Source organism: Pezoporus occidentalis, unplaced genomic scaffold, assembly GCF_034315485.1.
Source record: "Pezoporus occidentalis ecotype Australia unplaced genomic scaffold, CSIRO_AGI_Poc_V1 ctg116, whole genome shotgun sequence".
Classification (NCBI taxonomy): Eukaryota; Metazoa; Chordata; class Aves; order Psittaciformes; family Psittacidae; genus Pezoporus; species Pezoporus occidentalis.
This window is the reverse complement of record NW_026912951.1, coordinates 1,986,114-2,003,815: the sequence shown is the minus strand read 5'-3', so window position 1 is coordinate 2,003,815 and position 17,702 is coordinate 1,986,114. Positions and strand designations below refer to the sequence as shown.

The 17,702-nt window shown below is 45.9% G+C and overlaps 1 protein-coding gene across 14 annotated transcripts in view; it reads right to left on the bottom strand.

The window, feature by feature from the left end:
- The window catches only part of CAMK2G (calcium/calmodulin dependent protein kinase II gamma), a 123,530-nt gene that overhangs the window by 12,106 nt on the left and 93,722 nt on the right, over positions 1-17,702 (bottom strand). For 3 of the 14 annotated variants that reach the window (XM_062639548.1, XM_062639594.1, XM_062639626.1), the window contains exons 14-17: positions 7,789-7,821; positions 3,824-3,892; positions 2,213-2,257; positions 1,508-1,556 (exon numbers count right to left, since the gene is read on the bottom strand). In XM_062639548.1, coding sequence (XP_062495532.1) covers positions 1,508-1,556; positions 2,213-2,257; positions 3,824-3,892; positions 7,789-7,821 — 196 coding nt within the window. The remainder of the gene's footprint in view (positions 1-1,507; positions 1,557-2,212; positions 2,258-3,823; positions 3,893-7,788; positions 7,822-17,702) is intronic. The other 11 variants (XM_062639567.1, XM_062639607.1, XM_062639643.1 and 8 more) reach the window with 4 other exon arrangements.

The window sequence follows — 17,702 nt, the reverse complement described above, 5'->3', positions numbered from 1 at the left end:
CCCCAACCACCATTCAAGCACTCCCTTCTAGTAAAATTATAACAAAAATTCCTAACCTCTGCCAAAAAAAAACAACCCAACCCCAAACAACCCAGAACACCTCAGTCTTGATCTGCAGCAATGCAGCCCTATACAATTCTTCATAGATTTAGCCTTGGCCAACTGCCCTCCTTCCCCCTACCTTCTGTTCCAGTCCTAGCCTTTTTCTCCTCACAGCATTTCTACTCCTGACTTACAGGACCTGTTGGCTCAAATGGCTTAAGTCTGGGACCTGTCCTGAACAAAAGCTGCCAAAGGAGACAAGGTTCTGGACAAATATCTGTTCTGGATAGATATCCAGTGGAGATTAGATACATCAGTTTCATTACCACACTACCAAAACCACCCAGTTCCCTTCCCTCAAGGCTGTATTCTTAAACCACGGATTACTCTTCAGCAAAAAGATGGGAGCTAGAATACTGTCCTGTAATGAGGCCAGGTCTTATCTGAAACAATCTCTATTGCAGAGCTCATTCACCCACTGGCATGCATTCTGCTCCCTATGACTCCTCAGAAGAGCAGCCAGCAGTTTGTGATAAGCCATGGGAAAAGCATCAGGAACTAGCTCAGCTGAAAGAGGTGACATTGCTGCTACACCACAAGGTCAGCATTGATTTTTCCCTGGATATGTAACTCAGATTGACTACAGGGCAAATGAGAATACCTCTGCCTCAAAATGCAAACTATTAACACATTTGCCTCAGACTGCAAACTGCATTCACCCATCCTGAACCCGCTCATTCAGGAAAATGTCTGCTTGTCCTTCTTTAGGGAGCTGAGGAAAAAGACAGCTGCTCAAACAACATGAGCAGACAGGAGACTCGGAGTTCCTTCATCTGAAGAGTTTTACAAGCACAGAGTATTTGCAATACGGTCAGTGAAAGGTGCGAAAACTCTCCTCAGACTCTCCCTCTACTGGCGTCTCAGTCAAGGACACAACAAAATCATTTCCATGCAAGAGACAATAGGCTGAGAATGATCTTCAACTTAGAAATGAAAATAGACCCAAAGGGAAAAAAATAGAGAGAAATGTGAGCATGTCACTAAAGAGACTCCCAGAAAGGGGTGAGAATGGAGCCGGAGCAGTAAAAGAGAGGTTTCAACTCCCTGTAACCTACAGAGAAGCACAAAAACACAACCAGACTCCTAACCTCAAGGGACTGGTAGAGATTCTCCATGCCTAGAAATGGACTGGAGATTAGAAGATTATGATATTTGCAACAAAAGAATTCCAACTCTGAGATAAAAACAAATTAATTTGGGGCAAACAGTGTTTATATACCACAGGGCCCAGGTCAGCTGGTTCCCCAAAGCATGGTCCCACTGTGACAGGAATGACAGCATCATGGTGAATTTATGAACTGAATCAGACACAGGAATCTGGGAAGCTAGTTCAAGGCAATGACTGCATCTCCAGGATCCCCTGCCTGCACTTAACTGTATTAAAAATTACAGGCAAAACACCTACCTTTCAGATCCTCATCTTCAGTCGTGGTGTTACAGCTCTCCGTGGAACCCTGCATGGCAGAACAGAGCATTACCAGGCATCAGCAGTCAGGAGCATGAGTAAATAGTTGGATTTGTTTGTGAAGAAAGATGGGGAAAAGCACAAAAGCATTAGCAGGAATGGCAGGGAGAGGATGATACAAGGAAGATTTGGACGGAAGCAGGCCAAATATTAAGCAAAACTTAACAGCATCTCTGCTTAGCTTTTGCGTGTTCAAGCCGTTCAAGCTGTCCACCCAGAACTTTACAAGGACAGAAGTTACCAGACTCTATCAAATGAGATCAAATGGGAGTTGCTTTTATTTGGAAGAAGAGTAGCCACAAGAAGCTAAAGAAGGGCTCCTAGGCTTTCTTGGGGGAACAGGCCTCCACTTCCAGATGAAAAAAACCCAAGTGTGTCAATGCCTGTATCTTCTCTTCCACCTCATATATGAAAGAGAGTGGTGATTAGACACCACAGTTGGAAAGAGATGATAATATCATCCCTACTCAGCCTCTTCCAGAGATCCACAGCCATACAGCACAAATCTCCCAGTCTACTACCAGCAGTATTTGGGAGCATGCTACAAACCAGAAGTCAGAAAGGTAGAAACCGAAGTAAGACACACGAAGACGAGAACCGCAAGAGAGAAGGGGAGGTTTCTATGGCAACACACCCATCCCTTACCTTTATGCCATCTGTAGCATTATGGACAACTGTTGTTTGAGGCTCCTAGGAAAGGATGGAAGAATCATTAAATTCCAGTTCCAAAGCATTCTCTCATTTCTTTTCACTCCCCAGCAAGTGGAGAAAAGGTGACTGACACAGAAAAAAATAAACCAAACCACAAACTCCAAACAGCACACGAGTGCTTCTGTGCACACGCACACACTTCCTGCACAGGTTTCCTGAAGAGAGAGGCTGCACTAAAAGCTAGAGTCGCAAGGAGACAAAGCCCCCAGCTCCCCTGCAATTGCCCCTTATTCCCAATTTGCCTCCAGTGAACCAGTCTGGCACAAACAGCAGATGACAACCAGGCAGCCAGTCTGCACCCTCTGCAGCCATTCCTGAAGTAGTGACCCCTTACCAGCAGCTTCCCTGAAAAAGTGCTTCAGAAGAGAGAGAAGGGGAGGAAAGGCTAACATTGGGCTGGGGCCTTTGTCTCCCAGTTTTTTGGAAAGTTTGCTGGTTTTTTTTTACTAAAAAAGGGACATTCATAATTTCTGTAATAAAAACAGGATAAGCCAGACCACCTCAATACCTCACAGAGAGAAGCTGCTAAGGAAACTGGACTTTGAAAAAAGTTCATTTTTCTACAAGGATCTAAAATGAAATACAATTCCAATAATAACAACAACAGTTAATAATTTAGAAAGGCTCCCTCAGCATCAAACCCATTGTGGACAAATCCAGTGAAGGGAAAGCAGAAAATTATGAAGTGTCCCAAGAACCCTTCATCCTACAACAAACAACAAAGACACCAAATCCCACCCTCCAAAAATGCCAATCCAGCCCTCCAGAGCACACAACAAAGAGAAGTAACTAGGCCTATGTGGGGCTGTCTTCTGCACTCATCCCTTCATTACTGGGACAAGACTTCAGGATCTCCCCTCACTGCTGTCACTCTTGCAGGGTGGCTTAGGGAGGGCACCAGGGACTGTGTGATGGTGCAGTGATGTACACTCACCCACTGCACTGCTGCCTGATCTTCCAAGCACTGAGGCAGCCCACTCCAAGCTGTGCCGTTAAACATATTAGGCACAAGGCACCCTATAGAGTCTGCTGCGCAACAGCCCAAACAGAAAATGCTAGCCTAGCAAGTCAGCGAGCTGTGGGGGATCAATCACAGAACTGAGCAGGCCAATGGGCCACCAAATGATTCCTCTAAAATTGCTTTGCCTGCCCTTTCTTCTGTGGTGTCCTGGAGTCCATCCTCCATTTCCCGAGTGTTAAGAGAGTGGATGGATGTTGCCACTCTCTTCTTCCAAACCAGCCTCCCCAAAGCCAGCAGGAACAGTTGAACGGACACACAGAACTATACAGGGATGGCACACGGGGAAGTCCAGGCAAGCTGCGATCCCCACATCCAACCACAGCTCTGCTCAGCAGCCCCACCCCAAAGCCTGTGAGGCTGTGATCAGGCCCCACAGCAGCACAGGGACACAGAACGAAGCCAAAACACAAGCTGAAACAGAGCAGCACAAGCAGCACTTGGGATTAGGGGGAAGGGGAGAAGGGGAGAGGACAGAATCAAAATTAAACCAAACAGGAAAAAAAAATAGCAGTTGGGGAAGATACCATGGACGTCTGCACTGGGGGTGTTTCTTTTGCAGTGCTTACTATACTGGTTTTGTTGTTGCTCTGTGGCTGAGACAGAAAAACATGGTTTTAGTTTCTCTGCTGGGCAGCAGAGGCAGCAAGAAAATGACAGTATTGCTTCAACCCCAACCACCTCCTTTCACCCTCCCCTCCCCACAGGCTCAATCACCAAGAAGAGGAAGGAAGGAGGAGTGCTGCCCAAGTTACTGGACATCATCCTTCCCTCAGAGGCAACAGCTATTGAAGGAATGTACCAAAATCCAGATGTTCATGGACTGCTAGAACTATACAGAAGGAAAACAGAAGGGGAAAAGACAGCAGCCCAAAGGGATGGGGAGAATCCTGCGGTGAGCACCAACAAAAGTATGTGGTAAAGAAGAATGACAGATGGCAGTAGTCCTTAGAGAAAGAGACTACATAAGTGAGACACACAATAATCATGGTGCAGTCTCAAACAGGGGACAGATGGGAGCCATGTCTGAGGAGTCCCAGAGTGTCCAGGGACAGTCCAAGGTGTAGGATGATGCTGAGGGTCCCAGAGAATCTACTAATGCCATAAAAAGAGTGGTCAGCCCTAGAAAAGGTAGAGAAAAGGTGAGGTACGGTGTGTTGTACTCCTGCTGTGACCTGAACAACAAGATTTCAGGACCAGAATATGGAAAGGGATGGGACACAAGGAAAAGGCCATGCAGCTCCCCAAGTAGCAAGTCCTCTGAATTGTGCCCAGCAGTTTTTCATCTTCCTTCTCTTGTGGCTATGACAGAAGAATAATAACCCCATTTCCTGCATTCACACAACACAATGAGGCAGTCACAAGCTTGCTGCAAAGAAACATCCCATTTGAGTCATATATGTCAGTAATGAGCAAAGTCTATATTTGTGGGAAGCCAAACCTGTGTCCACTACCATATAGTTCCTAGCCCACAAATCCAATCAGTTGTTGGAGAATAAGGCCCAGTTACACTGGCATATAACCCCCAGACCAGGCATATAGCTCTCTTGCTACCAGACACCAGCAACAACGTCAAAATCAGCACTGCAGGAGCCTGACTCAGACTCCTTGGTTTAGAGATCAGGGGTACTAGATGGGTGCTCACAGCAGTGTGACCTCACTGTAGCTATTATTCGGGAGTGCAAACTCATGCTGCAAAACATCATGCCCTCATTGCCCAGTAACCACCACAAAGAATGCAGAAGTCAAATGCTGAGCTGGAGAACACCTATCAAAGGTTTAGTTATATCAACCAGAAACAGATCCTATGAGGTTAAGACTTCACCTACTAATATTTCAGTTTTCCTACAAAAGCAGCACACCTTGGCTTAGCTATCCCGTTTGGAGAGGGAGAGAAGAGAAACAGAAGAGGAAGATGGGACAGGTAGAAGGGGGAAGAAGTAGATGAGAAAGGCAGGAACGAATCCGTTAAAAGTCCACAGAAAAAAAATGAGCATATGACACACTCATCCCCAATGCTAAGAAAGGAGAAACACTTCACAGATTACTGCTGAATGCCTCTTTCCATACATCTCCACATTGTCCTAAGACTTTGGCCTTCAAAGAGTTTTGCTTCCTGCATGTATTTCCAGCCTGATAGCAGAAGAGATGACAGGCAACTGTAGAAGCCAAAGAGGAGCAGATCAACATGAAAAAATTAATCTCAAGCTATTTTGTGGCATAAACACAACCAAAATTCTGGCAATGCCTGAGTCCACCCTTCTATACAGTACTGAAGGTCCCATACTTCTTCACGAACAGTGATCCTAGTGCAGAGGTCTGTTTCCCAAAACTCTTCCAGTGAGAAAAGCACAGCCCATTTTTCTTAGCCCCCTGGGATGAGAAGATAAAGTTAGCATGAAAGAAGCTGTACAAAAATATTTCCAATTTTTTGGAAGGCTTTATAATTGAGGTCAAATGGGACCGAAATAATACTAATAAATTAAATAAATAAAATGAGAACCCAACAAACATCCAGGAAGCTACTGTTCTGAAAAAAGTTGACAGCAGCTTGTTAGGTGTGGAACACCACCTTACAATGTGCAAACCCATACACAAAGCCTACCCTCCAGGCTGCACTGAACACCTAGTTCATCCATCACACTCTTCCCCAGCCAGTGGGCTGAAGAAGACCAAGTATCATGTTTGCTAGTCCAGAAACACATAGCATTTCACTCCCAGACAGAGTCCTAAGGAAGTAAGAGGCAGAAGACTTCACCTAACCATTTTTCACAGCTCTTTCTCAGGTGGAGGTATCTGACATACTTAGCTTTCCACACACACTCGTGTCTTGTGGCCTAACATAACCAACTGCCCTTCCCTGGGCATGACTGGCCTACCCTTCCCAGACCCCCACACGGCACAGCCAACTCTTACCCCACCACCTTCCACTCCTACTGCCAGCCAACATCACAGTTGCTGGGTAGGCTACGACCCATGGTAATTCACAGCAGTACAGCTGAAGTTGAAAGAGGCCAATTCACCTAAAAACGGGCCAGGCCCTTCTTAAAATCTATGTTAACATGATTAGTTTTGGCACAGCAGTTGGCAGCACTTCCTGAGCTAGACAAGAGACAGACAGACAGGCACAAACAACACAGAGGGTACAAGAGAAAGAACAGACCAGTGATCATATTGCTAGGGACACACATTTCTAGCCAACTGAAAGAAAGTACCAACACATGGGCTAACTCTGGTTATTTAGCCACCTTCACTGCTTCCATGTTTTATGAGGCTGACACTTTTGTGGTTTACATATCCCAGCTGCTTTAAAAAACATGAAGAGGGAATTAAAGTACTGCTGGCAGTGGGCAGAAAAGTGCAAGAAAGGCACAATGAACTCCTGCCCTGGAGTTTCATAAAGGCAGGGCTGGCAAAAAGATAGTGCCTCATATCAGATTTTCAGGCAGTACTTTGCGACTACTTTGTGTGTGTGTGTGTGTGTGTTTACATAGTTTTAAGCTGTCCTTGAAGGAGGAAGAGAAGAAATATCTTCCAGATAGTAATGTACAAACAAGTTCTGCTTTCTCAGTAATGCAATATTCCTGTTCTACCTGCAATAGAGGAGAAATACTTTCTGTTCTTTTTCTATGTAAAGGAGATAATGCAGTAACTAATTTTTGTACTTTAGTTACTTTTCATATCTCAGTGTCAAGGGACAAAGGCATCATCTAATGGGCTGGGTATGATTCCTCACAATATGGCACCGGCCAATTTTCTCTTTGCTCTGTTAAGAGTGGGTTTGACTACTTTTCTGACAAATTCTATGGATATCAAACATCTGTATGGATGAAAAAAGGAAATGAACAAGACAGGGGAGGCAGTTACTGGGTATTTGGTCATGCTGGGATACATAAACGAGATCAGGACAAAAGGAAGTTTTGGATTATATCACAAACCTTTCCAGTAAGTATGCTAAAAAAAGAAGTGCCCAGCAGCTCTGAGCTGCCCGGTGGTGCTGTGCCCACACATTTCATCTCAACAGTGGAGCCCCATCAGTCTCTGCCACATTTGGAGCAACTCCCAGTTTGTTCTATACTGCAGGGCTCCCATCAAGGATGACGGCACCAACACCAGGCAAAGCACCTGCTCCTCTTTTTGGCACCTCTGTAACAGAATGACAAAGCCCCATGTCCAAGCAAGACACGCGCCTGTTCTGCTGAGCCTAGGAGAACCACTGCTCCTTTTTGCTTCACACTCAGAGCAGGGAAGGTCAGACTGCATTGCCAGCAGTTGATTTTCTGCACAAAATGGGAACTGTCTGACTGGCCAGGGGCCAGACAATCACAGGGCCCTTTAAGTGAGGACATGGACCTTTTAGTGCACAATGATCCCCCCTGCCACCACCCCCCCTGCACAGACATGCTATGTAGAGTGATGAGCACAAGCCGAGCGTGCATGGCATGAGAATGGCGGACGCACGAATCGCAGGCAGCTTACGGGAGGTGCTCACCATCAAATGCACACTGGAGCTCGACTTCCTTTTCTGGACACACCATTGAGAGAGGGAAAGAGAAGGGAAGAGAGGAGATGAGAAGAAAAGCACAGAAACTATTCACATATTAGTGCGCCAGCAAGGCCCCCCTGCAATATTGCTCCCCTTGGGGCAGGTATAAGCAGCAGCAGAAATGCAGAGACACGTGAGAAGGTGCAGAGAGAGTCACCATTAAAGAACATGACTACACACCGAGGTGAGGGCAGGGTTGAAGCCCCCATTCACTCAAACATCGAGGTCAGAACACAGGTGCCCCACACACTGTTATAAGGAGAGAGAGGAATATATATGCATCCTTGTGGGATGCAAGGGGTTGCCTTTGTGTGCTCTCCCAATTCAGAGAACTGTGCAGCTTCCTCAGACACACTGAAGAGGTAGGCAAAAAAAACCATTTTTTTTTCACATTTGAAAGAAGCAGAGGTGTGTTTGCAACTACAACCAGAGGGTAGCGAGGAGGGCACAATGGGAAGGGCATCCCCAAGGGCTAAAGAAAGAAGAGGGAACTTCTGAACATAGTACAGACAGGAGAAAGGCTCCCTCACACAGAAACGGGCTAATCAGAGGGAAGGTGCACCCATGCTCAGACATACAGGAAAGGCAAGAAAGACAAAGAGGCACTCGACATCTCAAACACCTTCTCCTTACAGATACTGGAAGAATAAACAGAAAGCAATGCTCAAACGCTACCTTACTGGACTCTACCCTTGTGCAAAAGTATCTTCAGTCATGCTCAAAGACACCTTCACACCAAACTGCACTCTCCAGTAAACAAGGTTCAGCATGCATTTCTATGATTTTTTCACTACACTCAGTATCATCCTGCCCAAGCCGAGCCTGACAGGTCTTTCAGCATTACAATACCAACCCCTGCCTCTGCTGTCTCGGCATACCTTTTCCTACTACCTTCTCCCTTTGGTACCACCTAGGCTATTTCTCTGCTGCTTACTACAGAGTCTAGCTCAGAGAGTAGTGTAGGACAGCACATCCTAGCCAAAAACCACAATGGCACAGGCTCAGTTATGTACCTCTGGACTCCTGCACATGCTCAGCTACCATGGCTCACCTCTGAAGCAGTCCTTGAACTCAGAACAGGCCATGGAGTTGTACTTCCCCATTTCATACACTTAGTAAGTCTTTGCAGCTTTCATCTTAAATATTGCCTTCATCTGTACTAACCTCACAGCACACATACAGGCTGGCATGCCTTTGAAAGCAGAAGCATCCATGTTCACCTGATACCCAGAACCACATACCTAATCACATCATACAGTCCAAAATCATGCAGCCACTGCATGAAAAGACTTACACTAGCAAAGCTTCTACCTCGGCTGATATTTAATTCCAGTATGGACACGCTCCAAACGCTGATCTGTTCAGCATCTGGCTGACAAATCTTCCACTTCATGAAGGCACAACACAGGTATTGCCATTACCTGTTTTACAAACTTGTGATTCCTCCCATCTTCTTTCAGGACAATTTAGCTTTTCCACAGGCTCTTCCTCAAGCTAGAGCTAAAATAGGATGTGCTACCACTGCATGAATACAATTTTTAATGTATTCTATAAGTTGCAGCAGACAGACAGAGGCTATACAGATATTGCAGGGAAACTTATCACTAAGGACAGTTTCATTTGAAGTTCATACAGATTTTCAATGAGTTACAGAAACAAGAAAAAGGGTAGAAAACATTGAGACAAGCAAAAGGTTCAATATGAAAGGAGAGTCAGCCAAGCCATACAGAAAGCAATCGCCCTCCTATATTAGAGGCAAAATTAACACTGACAAAGGAGGAAATGGTACCCTCTGCCAATCAGAATTTAATGAGCATAATCTAAATTTAAAATAGCATTGGTCTATTAACATGGCACGATACACTACAGAAATCCCAGAAAGCAGATTATTACTACCTACTATAACAACAGGGGGAAGAAAAGCTAGCTAGGCAGTATGAAAAAGGTGGGGAGCAAGGTCTGTGTTAAGCCCAGCGCATGAAAATTATATTACAACTTGAGACAGGTTGGATAATGCCAACATGAGGCACAGAAAGTAAATGCTAAAACATCAGAACTTTTGACTAAAGTCAAAACATACATCAGTAAATTACTAAAATCAGATCGGTCTCCCAATCCCCTCTGTGACGTCTGCATCAAAGCCATCTATGTCACCTTCTCAAAGGAACTAACTAGCTGAGTGAGCAAAAGTCTTTGTTGTTCTTGTGACTGAAACTTCACAAAGTAAGATAAACAGTTCTCTTTCCCTTCCATAACAAAACTCCATTTTCTAGGCAATGCAGAGACATCCCAGGAAATGAAAAAAAAAAAAAAAGTTAAGGGCAGACAGATAGTCTATGGTAAAGTACCTCAACTGATCACTTCAAGGATTTCCTTACATATGAGTGACAGAACATTCTCCTAAAACAGTATGGACAACATTTTCCTCTCTAACAAACATTCATCCCTAAGTTCTGTTTCTGTACTTGTGTGAAATTCAGGTGTTCATCTCAAAAGAGGAGCAGACTCTACAATGAAACTTAAGGAGTCTCTTGCTTTAGGTAACAATAAACAGAAATTGGCAGGTGACAGAAGACAACCTGAAGAATCTCTGTGCCTCCAACACAGCAGCAATACTAGAAATGGCCACTGTAAATCATTTTGAGCACCTACACAAAATACAATACACACTAGAAGATGCTGTAAGTTGAGTGATTCCAAGCAAGGTCCCATTCATGGCACATAACATGGCTATCTTTTTACAACAGCTTTTTGTGTATCTATCTTTCCCAGTTCGACTCTGACAGTATAGTTATGTTAAAATATTAAGCTTGCTGCAGCTCATATTCCTATAGAGAGTACAGTCATTTCAGTACTTAAGGGAAAAAAAAACAACCCAAAAATGTTGAACTCAGAACAGATCAGTGAGAGGCAGCCTGAACTAGCATATTTGAGGTCCTATTTCTGTTTCTGCTTTTGTCCTTTTGTGTGATGCTGAGCAAATCATTTCATCTTTATCAGTCCATCCTCTCTTGCCCTCTGTCAGCTTGTCTATTTAAATTGTAAGCTAAGAAGCAGGGATTTTCTGCTTAGGCATCACTACAGTGCTAAGCACACTGGACCCTTCATCTCAGTTAAGAGTTTCCAGGCATTACAACAACACAGTGAAAAATATGAATGCATCAAAGGTGGGTAGAACGTGTTATAGGATGTCAGCACTTAAAGAGATCTGAATCATAGAATAGTTAGGGTTGGAAAGGACCTTAAGATCATCTAGTTCCAACCCCCTGCCATGGGCAGGGACACCTCACACTAAACCATGTCACCCAAGGCTCTGTCCAGCCTGGCCTTGAACACTGACAGGGATGGAACATGCACAACTTCCCTGGGCAACCCATTCCAGTGCCTCACCACCATCACAGTAAAGAATTTCTTCCTTATATCCAATCTAAACTTCCCCTGTTTTAAAGTTTTAACCCGTTACCCCTTGTCCTGTCACTACAGTCCCTAATGAAGAGTCCCTCCCCAGCACCCTTACAAGCCGCCTTTGGATACTGGAAGGCTGCTGTGAGGTCTCCACGCAGCCTTCTCTTCTTCAGGCTGAACAGCCCCAACTTTCTCAGCCTGTCTTCATACAGGAAGTGCTCCAGTCCCCTGATCATCCTCGTGGCCCTCCTCTGGACTTCTTCCAACAGTTCCATGTCCTTTTTATGTTGAGGACACCAGAACTGCACACAATACTCCAAGTGAGGTCTCACAAGAGCAGAGTAAGAGGGGCAGGATCACCTCCTTCGACCTGCTGGTCACGCTCCTTTTGATGCAGCCCAGGATATGGTTGGCTTTCTGGGCTGTGAGCACACACTGCCTGCTCATGTTCATTTTCTCATCCCCAAGTCCTTCTCTGCAGGGCTGCTTTGAATCTCTCTGAAGCACTCCCCAAGCATCTTGCATAGAACAGTTCAGCATAAAACTGTGCTGTTCAGGTGAACTTGGGTTCTCATTTAGCTTCACCATAGCAATCTTGAAACAGCATGGCTTTAAGATTACAACAAGTTCAGATACAGAAATAAGAGCAGTAACTACTGTTGGTCACTGCATGGATGTTACTCGACCTCTTGCAGATTTCCAGACCCTTGCAGATTTTCTAGGTTGGTTCACCTTGCTACTGTGCCTTCTCTAAGGCACACTTTCACAAGCTGCTTTCTCAGCACCTGCCTTCCCCACATACTCTTTACTGGGCAAAGGGCAATGAAAACTGATACCCACCAGGCATAAAATGTACACTTACCACAATATTCCTTCCAAGCAGCAGAACAAATGGTGTTTGGTGCCTCTTTGCAGTTACATAAAATGAAAGGCAGGTTTTACAACATAGCCTTGTCACACAAAAAATCTGGATTTTTACTCTTTCAGCTGAGCTCTCCTTTCAGCTATGCTATGCAGCTTTTACTGGGAAAGAAAATAATGTGCATGCAGCAAAGAGACAAGATTTTGCAGAGCACTGCAAGTGAATGCTGTTAAAATCTCCTGCATCCCATAGCTTTCTCCACAAAGTGCTATTTACATAGTGTTACAGTGGGCCTGAAGAACATTATTGATACCATCTTGTATCCCCCAATCACAAATTAAGGTGCTCACAAGAAAAAAAAAAGAAACTGACAAAGAGCTTAGAGAAGAACTGATTTTAAGACACTTGCAATGACATACTTCACTAAAAACAGCATTTTGTGCGTTAACAAATTCTGATTGTAAAGGTGGATGTGACAGGCCTCCCTAGAACTGGAAACACATGCATCCTCACCACCAGTAGGAAATTAAATTCCCTTTGGGAAAAAAAAAGGGAATACCGCTGTTGGAAGTGCTGCCCAGAGACAAAACAAATAACAGTAGGTCTGTAATGCTAACTACAGGGAGCCCAGACCCTGATAAGGTCAGAGGAAGGACACTCAGCATAAAGTGTCCTCCATCTTCATACAGGGGCCTGCCGCGGCTCATTCCTTAAGCCCTCCCTCACCCTGCAGTGGATGGCAAGTCCAGATTACAGGCAGAAAGGGGAACAAGAAAGCAAGTAGATTTGACATGAAACTAGCAGAAACGAATTTTAAAGCAGTAGCTGCACAATGTTGCTTATAAGTTTAGAATCTCAAAGGAAATACCTGGGACCTACAGTGCTGGTAACAGGTTATGTAGTATGTTACATGGCTCTGAAATTCATTACCCAGTATCTTGTGGCCTCACTTTCTGGATTTGAAAGCAGAAAAGCATGTTCCTTGGGGATAAAACCTGGGCCTTCCCTGTTGGTACTCCACCAGCTTGGATCCAAATTCTGACTGAAGAAAGTAAGTGCAGCACTACCAAAGGTTTGGTGAGCAGGGTCAATTTAAGATTCAAGGCAGTTTAAATCATTCATTATTTAAGATAATGGAAAAGTTCTCAAGTGCCAACCTGATGAAATATCTACCAATTAGCAGAATTAGTACTTGAAATAGAAGCAGCAGTGCAAAATGAAAACTAGGAATGCTTCAAATAGATTTTGGAAAGGAATTTGCTAGAGAAGAGGGTCATGTACATGGAAATTTATCAAAATAACCCCAGTGCTGGCACACCTATATTGGAATAAAAAATGTTTCCTTCATGTTCTTCCCTCCTGATTTAAGCTCCCACCACCCTGCTTCCAAAATGGTCTGATGCAAATGAAATGCATGCATGCCTCACTCAAACTTGCCTAATACTGTGTAATAGAAATACCTACTGTATTTGTCAAATAATGCAGGGTGCTAGAATACACAGCTCTGAATACTAGCCAAAAGAACTGGAAAGTTATAACAAAAACAAACCAGGAGTCTCCGTATCTGGAAGGAGCATGAGAAACAGCCTAACCACATGGCATGTGGTCAGCAGCAGACCACAGTTAAAAATACAGTATGCAATGCTTGTTCTAAACCTACATCTGATGTAAAATTATTTATGTGGGAAGTGGTAGTGAAAAGGATACCACAAAGCTGAAAATACGTTTCGTGCTCAAGCCATGGTACCAGTGCTCCTCATTACTGCAGTGGGCAGAAAATCATAGTTTGCTACAAGTAATGCAAAACCAGATGCTCTTAACCAGTCACTGGCACAAGATGTCTGTCAGAACCATCTAGGGTGAGAAAATCAGTAGGGCTAAAATTACAAGTTCCCTGCATAAGGAGCAATGCATGAAGAGCAGGCTAGTGAGGCCACTAGCAGAGAGACTGCAGCACAGCAGCCAAGTGTGCCAGTACTGCACTGATAAGCAAATGCAAGTGGTAAAAGCCTACACTTCCACAGGATGACTAATGGGAGGCAGCACCATACTGGTAGACAGTAGATGCAAGGCAGGAGACAAGCATATAGCCACAGAAATCATACAATGGAGGTGTTAAGGATGCACTACAAATACACAGACTGCTACCTACTCTCTATCTTGTCCAAACTTAACACTGAGGGGAAGCAATGTGTACTTTTAAAAATCTGCATTACTGACTAAGAGAGTTACTCAAAACACCAACTTTAAGAAGAATTTTTGAAGTTCTTTTAAAGCTTATAGAAATCATAGAATAGTTAGGGTTGGAAAGGGCCTTAAGATCGTCTAGTTCCAAACCCCTTGCCATCGGCAGAGACACCTCACACTAAACCATGTCACCCAAGACGTGGTCCAACCTGGCCTTGAACACTGACAGGGACAGAGCATTCACAACTTCCTTGGGCACTTGGCTTAGTTGAACATAAGGTTGGCACTGGCCTACCTCTCAAGCCTGTCCAGGTCCCTTTGGCTGGCATTCCTTCCCTCCAGTGTATCAACTGAACTACATAATTTAGTGTCATTGACAAACTTGCTGAGGGCGCACTCAATCCCACTGTCCATGTCGCTGACAAAGATGTTAAACAAGACCGGTCCCAACACTGATCCCTGAGGGACACCACTCGTTACTGGTCTCCAGCCGGACATTGAGCCATTGACCACAACTCATTGTGTGCGGCCATCCAGCCAGTTCTTTATCCACCGAGTGGTCCATCCATCAAATTGATTTCTCTCCAATTTAGAGACAAGGATGTTGTGTGCAACAGTGTCGAATGCTTTGCACAAGTCCAGGCAGATGACGTCCACTGATTTGCCCCTATCCCTCAGTTCCGTAGCCCCATCATAGATGGCTACCAAATTGGTCAGGCAGGATTTCCCCTTAGTGAAGCCATGCTGGCTGTCACCAAGCACCTTGTTGATTTTTATGTGCCTTAGCATGCCTTCCAGGAGAATCTGCTCCAAGATTTTGCCAGGCACAGAGGTGAGACTGACTGGTCTGTAATTCCCCGGGTCATCCATTTTTCCCCTTCTTGAAAATGGGGGTTATATTTCCCTTTTTCCAGTTGTTGGGAGCTTCACCTGACTGCCATGAGTTTTCAAATATGATGGACAGTGGCTTAGCAACTTCATTCGTCAGCTCCTTCAGGACACATGGATGGATTCTGTCAGGTCCCATAGACTTGTGCACATTCAGGTTCTTAGGATGATCTCGAACCAGATCCTCTCCTACAGTGGGCCTAAGGTCTTCATTCTCACAGTCCCTGCATCTGCCTTCCAGCTGTAATGTGGTCAGAGCACTAGACAGTGAAGACCGAGGCAAAGAAGTCATTGAGAACCTCAGCCTTCTCCAAATCCAGGGTAGCCAGATCTCCCTGGCTTCTGGAGAGGGGCCACATTATCCCTAGTCTATCTTTCGTTTGCTACATACCTATAGAATACCATCCTGTCGTCTTTCACATCCCTTACCAGATTTAATTCTAACTGGGCCTTAGTTTTCCTGACCTGGTCCCTAGCTTGCTGGACAACATCCCTGTACTGTCCCCAGGCTGCCTGTCCTTGCTTTCACCTTTTATAAGCCTCTTTTTTACCCCTCCAAGTTACCTCAGCAGCTCCTTATCCATCCATGGAGGCCTCCTGGCCTCCTGCTGCATTTCCTCCTAGTTGGGATGCAACACTCCTGAGCTTGTAGCAGGTGATCCTTGAATATCAACCAACAGTCTTGGGCCCCCCTGCCCTCTAGGGCTATATCCCATGGAACCTTACTAAGCAGGTTCCTGAAGAGGCCAAGTCTACTCTCCTGAGGTCCAGGGCAGCGAGCTTGCTGCACGCTCTTCTCCCCATCCTGAGGATCTCAAATTTGAGCATCTCATGATTGCTACAACCAAGGCTGCCCTGGAGCACCACATTTCCAACGAGCCCTTCCCTGTTGGTAAGCATGAAGTCAAGCATGGCACCTCTCCTTGTCGGCTCCTCTATTACTTGCAGAAGGAAGTTGTCTTCCACACAATTGAGGAACCTCCTGGATTGCTTGTGCTGGGCCGTACTGTCCCTCCAATGGGTATCAGGGAGGTTGAAGTACCCCATGAGAACAAGGGCCTGCGAGCGTGAGGCTGCTCCTATCTGTCTGTAGAGAGCTTCATCCACAGAGTCCTCCTGATCAGGTGGTCTGTAACAGATCCCCACAGTAATATTCCCCATTGCTGTTCTTCCTTTGTCCCTGACCCACAAGCTCTCTGGTAACTGATCACCTGTCCCCAGACAGAGCTCCACACTCTCCAGGCTGTGACTGACACAAATGGCTACTCCCCCTCCCTGTCTGCTGGGCCTGTCTTTCCTAAAGAGCCTGTAACCCTCCATTCCAACACTCCAGTCATAGGAACCATCCCAACACGTTTCTTTGCTGCCAATGATATCATATCCCTGTAGCCATGCACACATCTCTAATTCCTCTTGCTTATTCCCCATACTACAGGCATTTGTATAGAGGCATTTCAGCCGAGCTCCAAATGAAGCCGACTCATTGGCTGGAGGGGCTGAAACAGTTCTGCATCACTCCAAGTATTTATTGCAGGTGTTACTAATATGACCCACCACTTTCCCCCAGAGGCACCAGCAGCGATCCTCTTTACTGGTTCATTAGCTGGTTGGGTGTGCTTTTCCTCCTTAGCCCTCTGCACAACTTCGAAGTGGTTCTGGGTGGCAACATCAGAATTTGGAGGAAATCCCCTGTTTTTAATGGTCCTCTTCCTCCTTTGTTGTTGTTTTTGTGGGTTTGTTTGGTTTTGTTTTGTTTTTGTTACTAGCGCCCAACCTCCTCATTAACACCCTCCTCCTTTTCTCTCTGCGCTAGGGTGGACGCTTGTGGCCCCTACACAGTCTGGGCCTGGAGCAATCAGTCCTGCTCCCTCTCAGCTCCCTAACACCTTTCAGCTACTGACAGTGCCCGCAGCTCAGCCCCTACTGCAGCAGGACCTGTACCAGCGCGCGCGGAGCACAGCCCTGCCCATTGCACACCCTCGCCTCAAGAGACCAGTGCAGGCACTTTCTGCACACGAGCTCTGTGCTGCGGCCTCCCCTCTCATCGGCTCTGTCTGGTGCCAACGTTGCCACTGACGGGGCAGCCAGAGCAGAGCGACCAGACCGGGCCTGGCCCTGAGAACTTTCACCATCCTGGCCGCTACCCGCTCGCGCTGCTGGCGCCAACGGCCCCACCAAGTAACGAGCTGCGCCTTTTGCCTGCCATGGTCGCTCCTGTTCCCACCACCTCCACTAAGGGCGGGACTGTCCCTCCTGGCACTACCCCCTGTGAGTCCCCGAGCTCCTCAGGGGAGCTGCCGGCTCCTGGGCAAGGGCTGGCGGGGCCTTGAGGCTCCCTTGGGGGCTCTCGCCGCTCAGAACTGAGGCTCCTGTATTCGGGGTTTCCCCTCGCTCTGGCATTGAAGGCTCCTCTCTGGAGCTGCTCACCTCGGCAGATGACTGTTAGCAGCCACAATGAGGACTCAAAAGCTACACCTGAAGATAGACGCCATCTAGTGAAAATGGGATGCTTAAACAA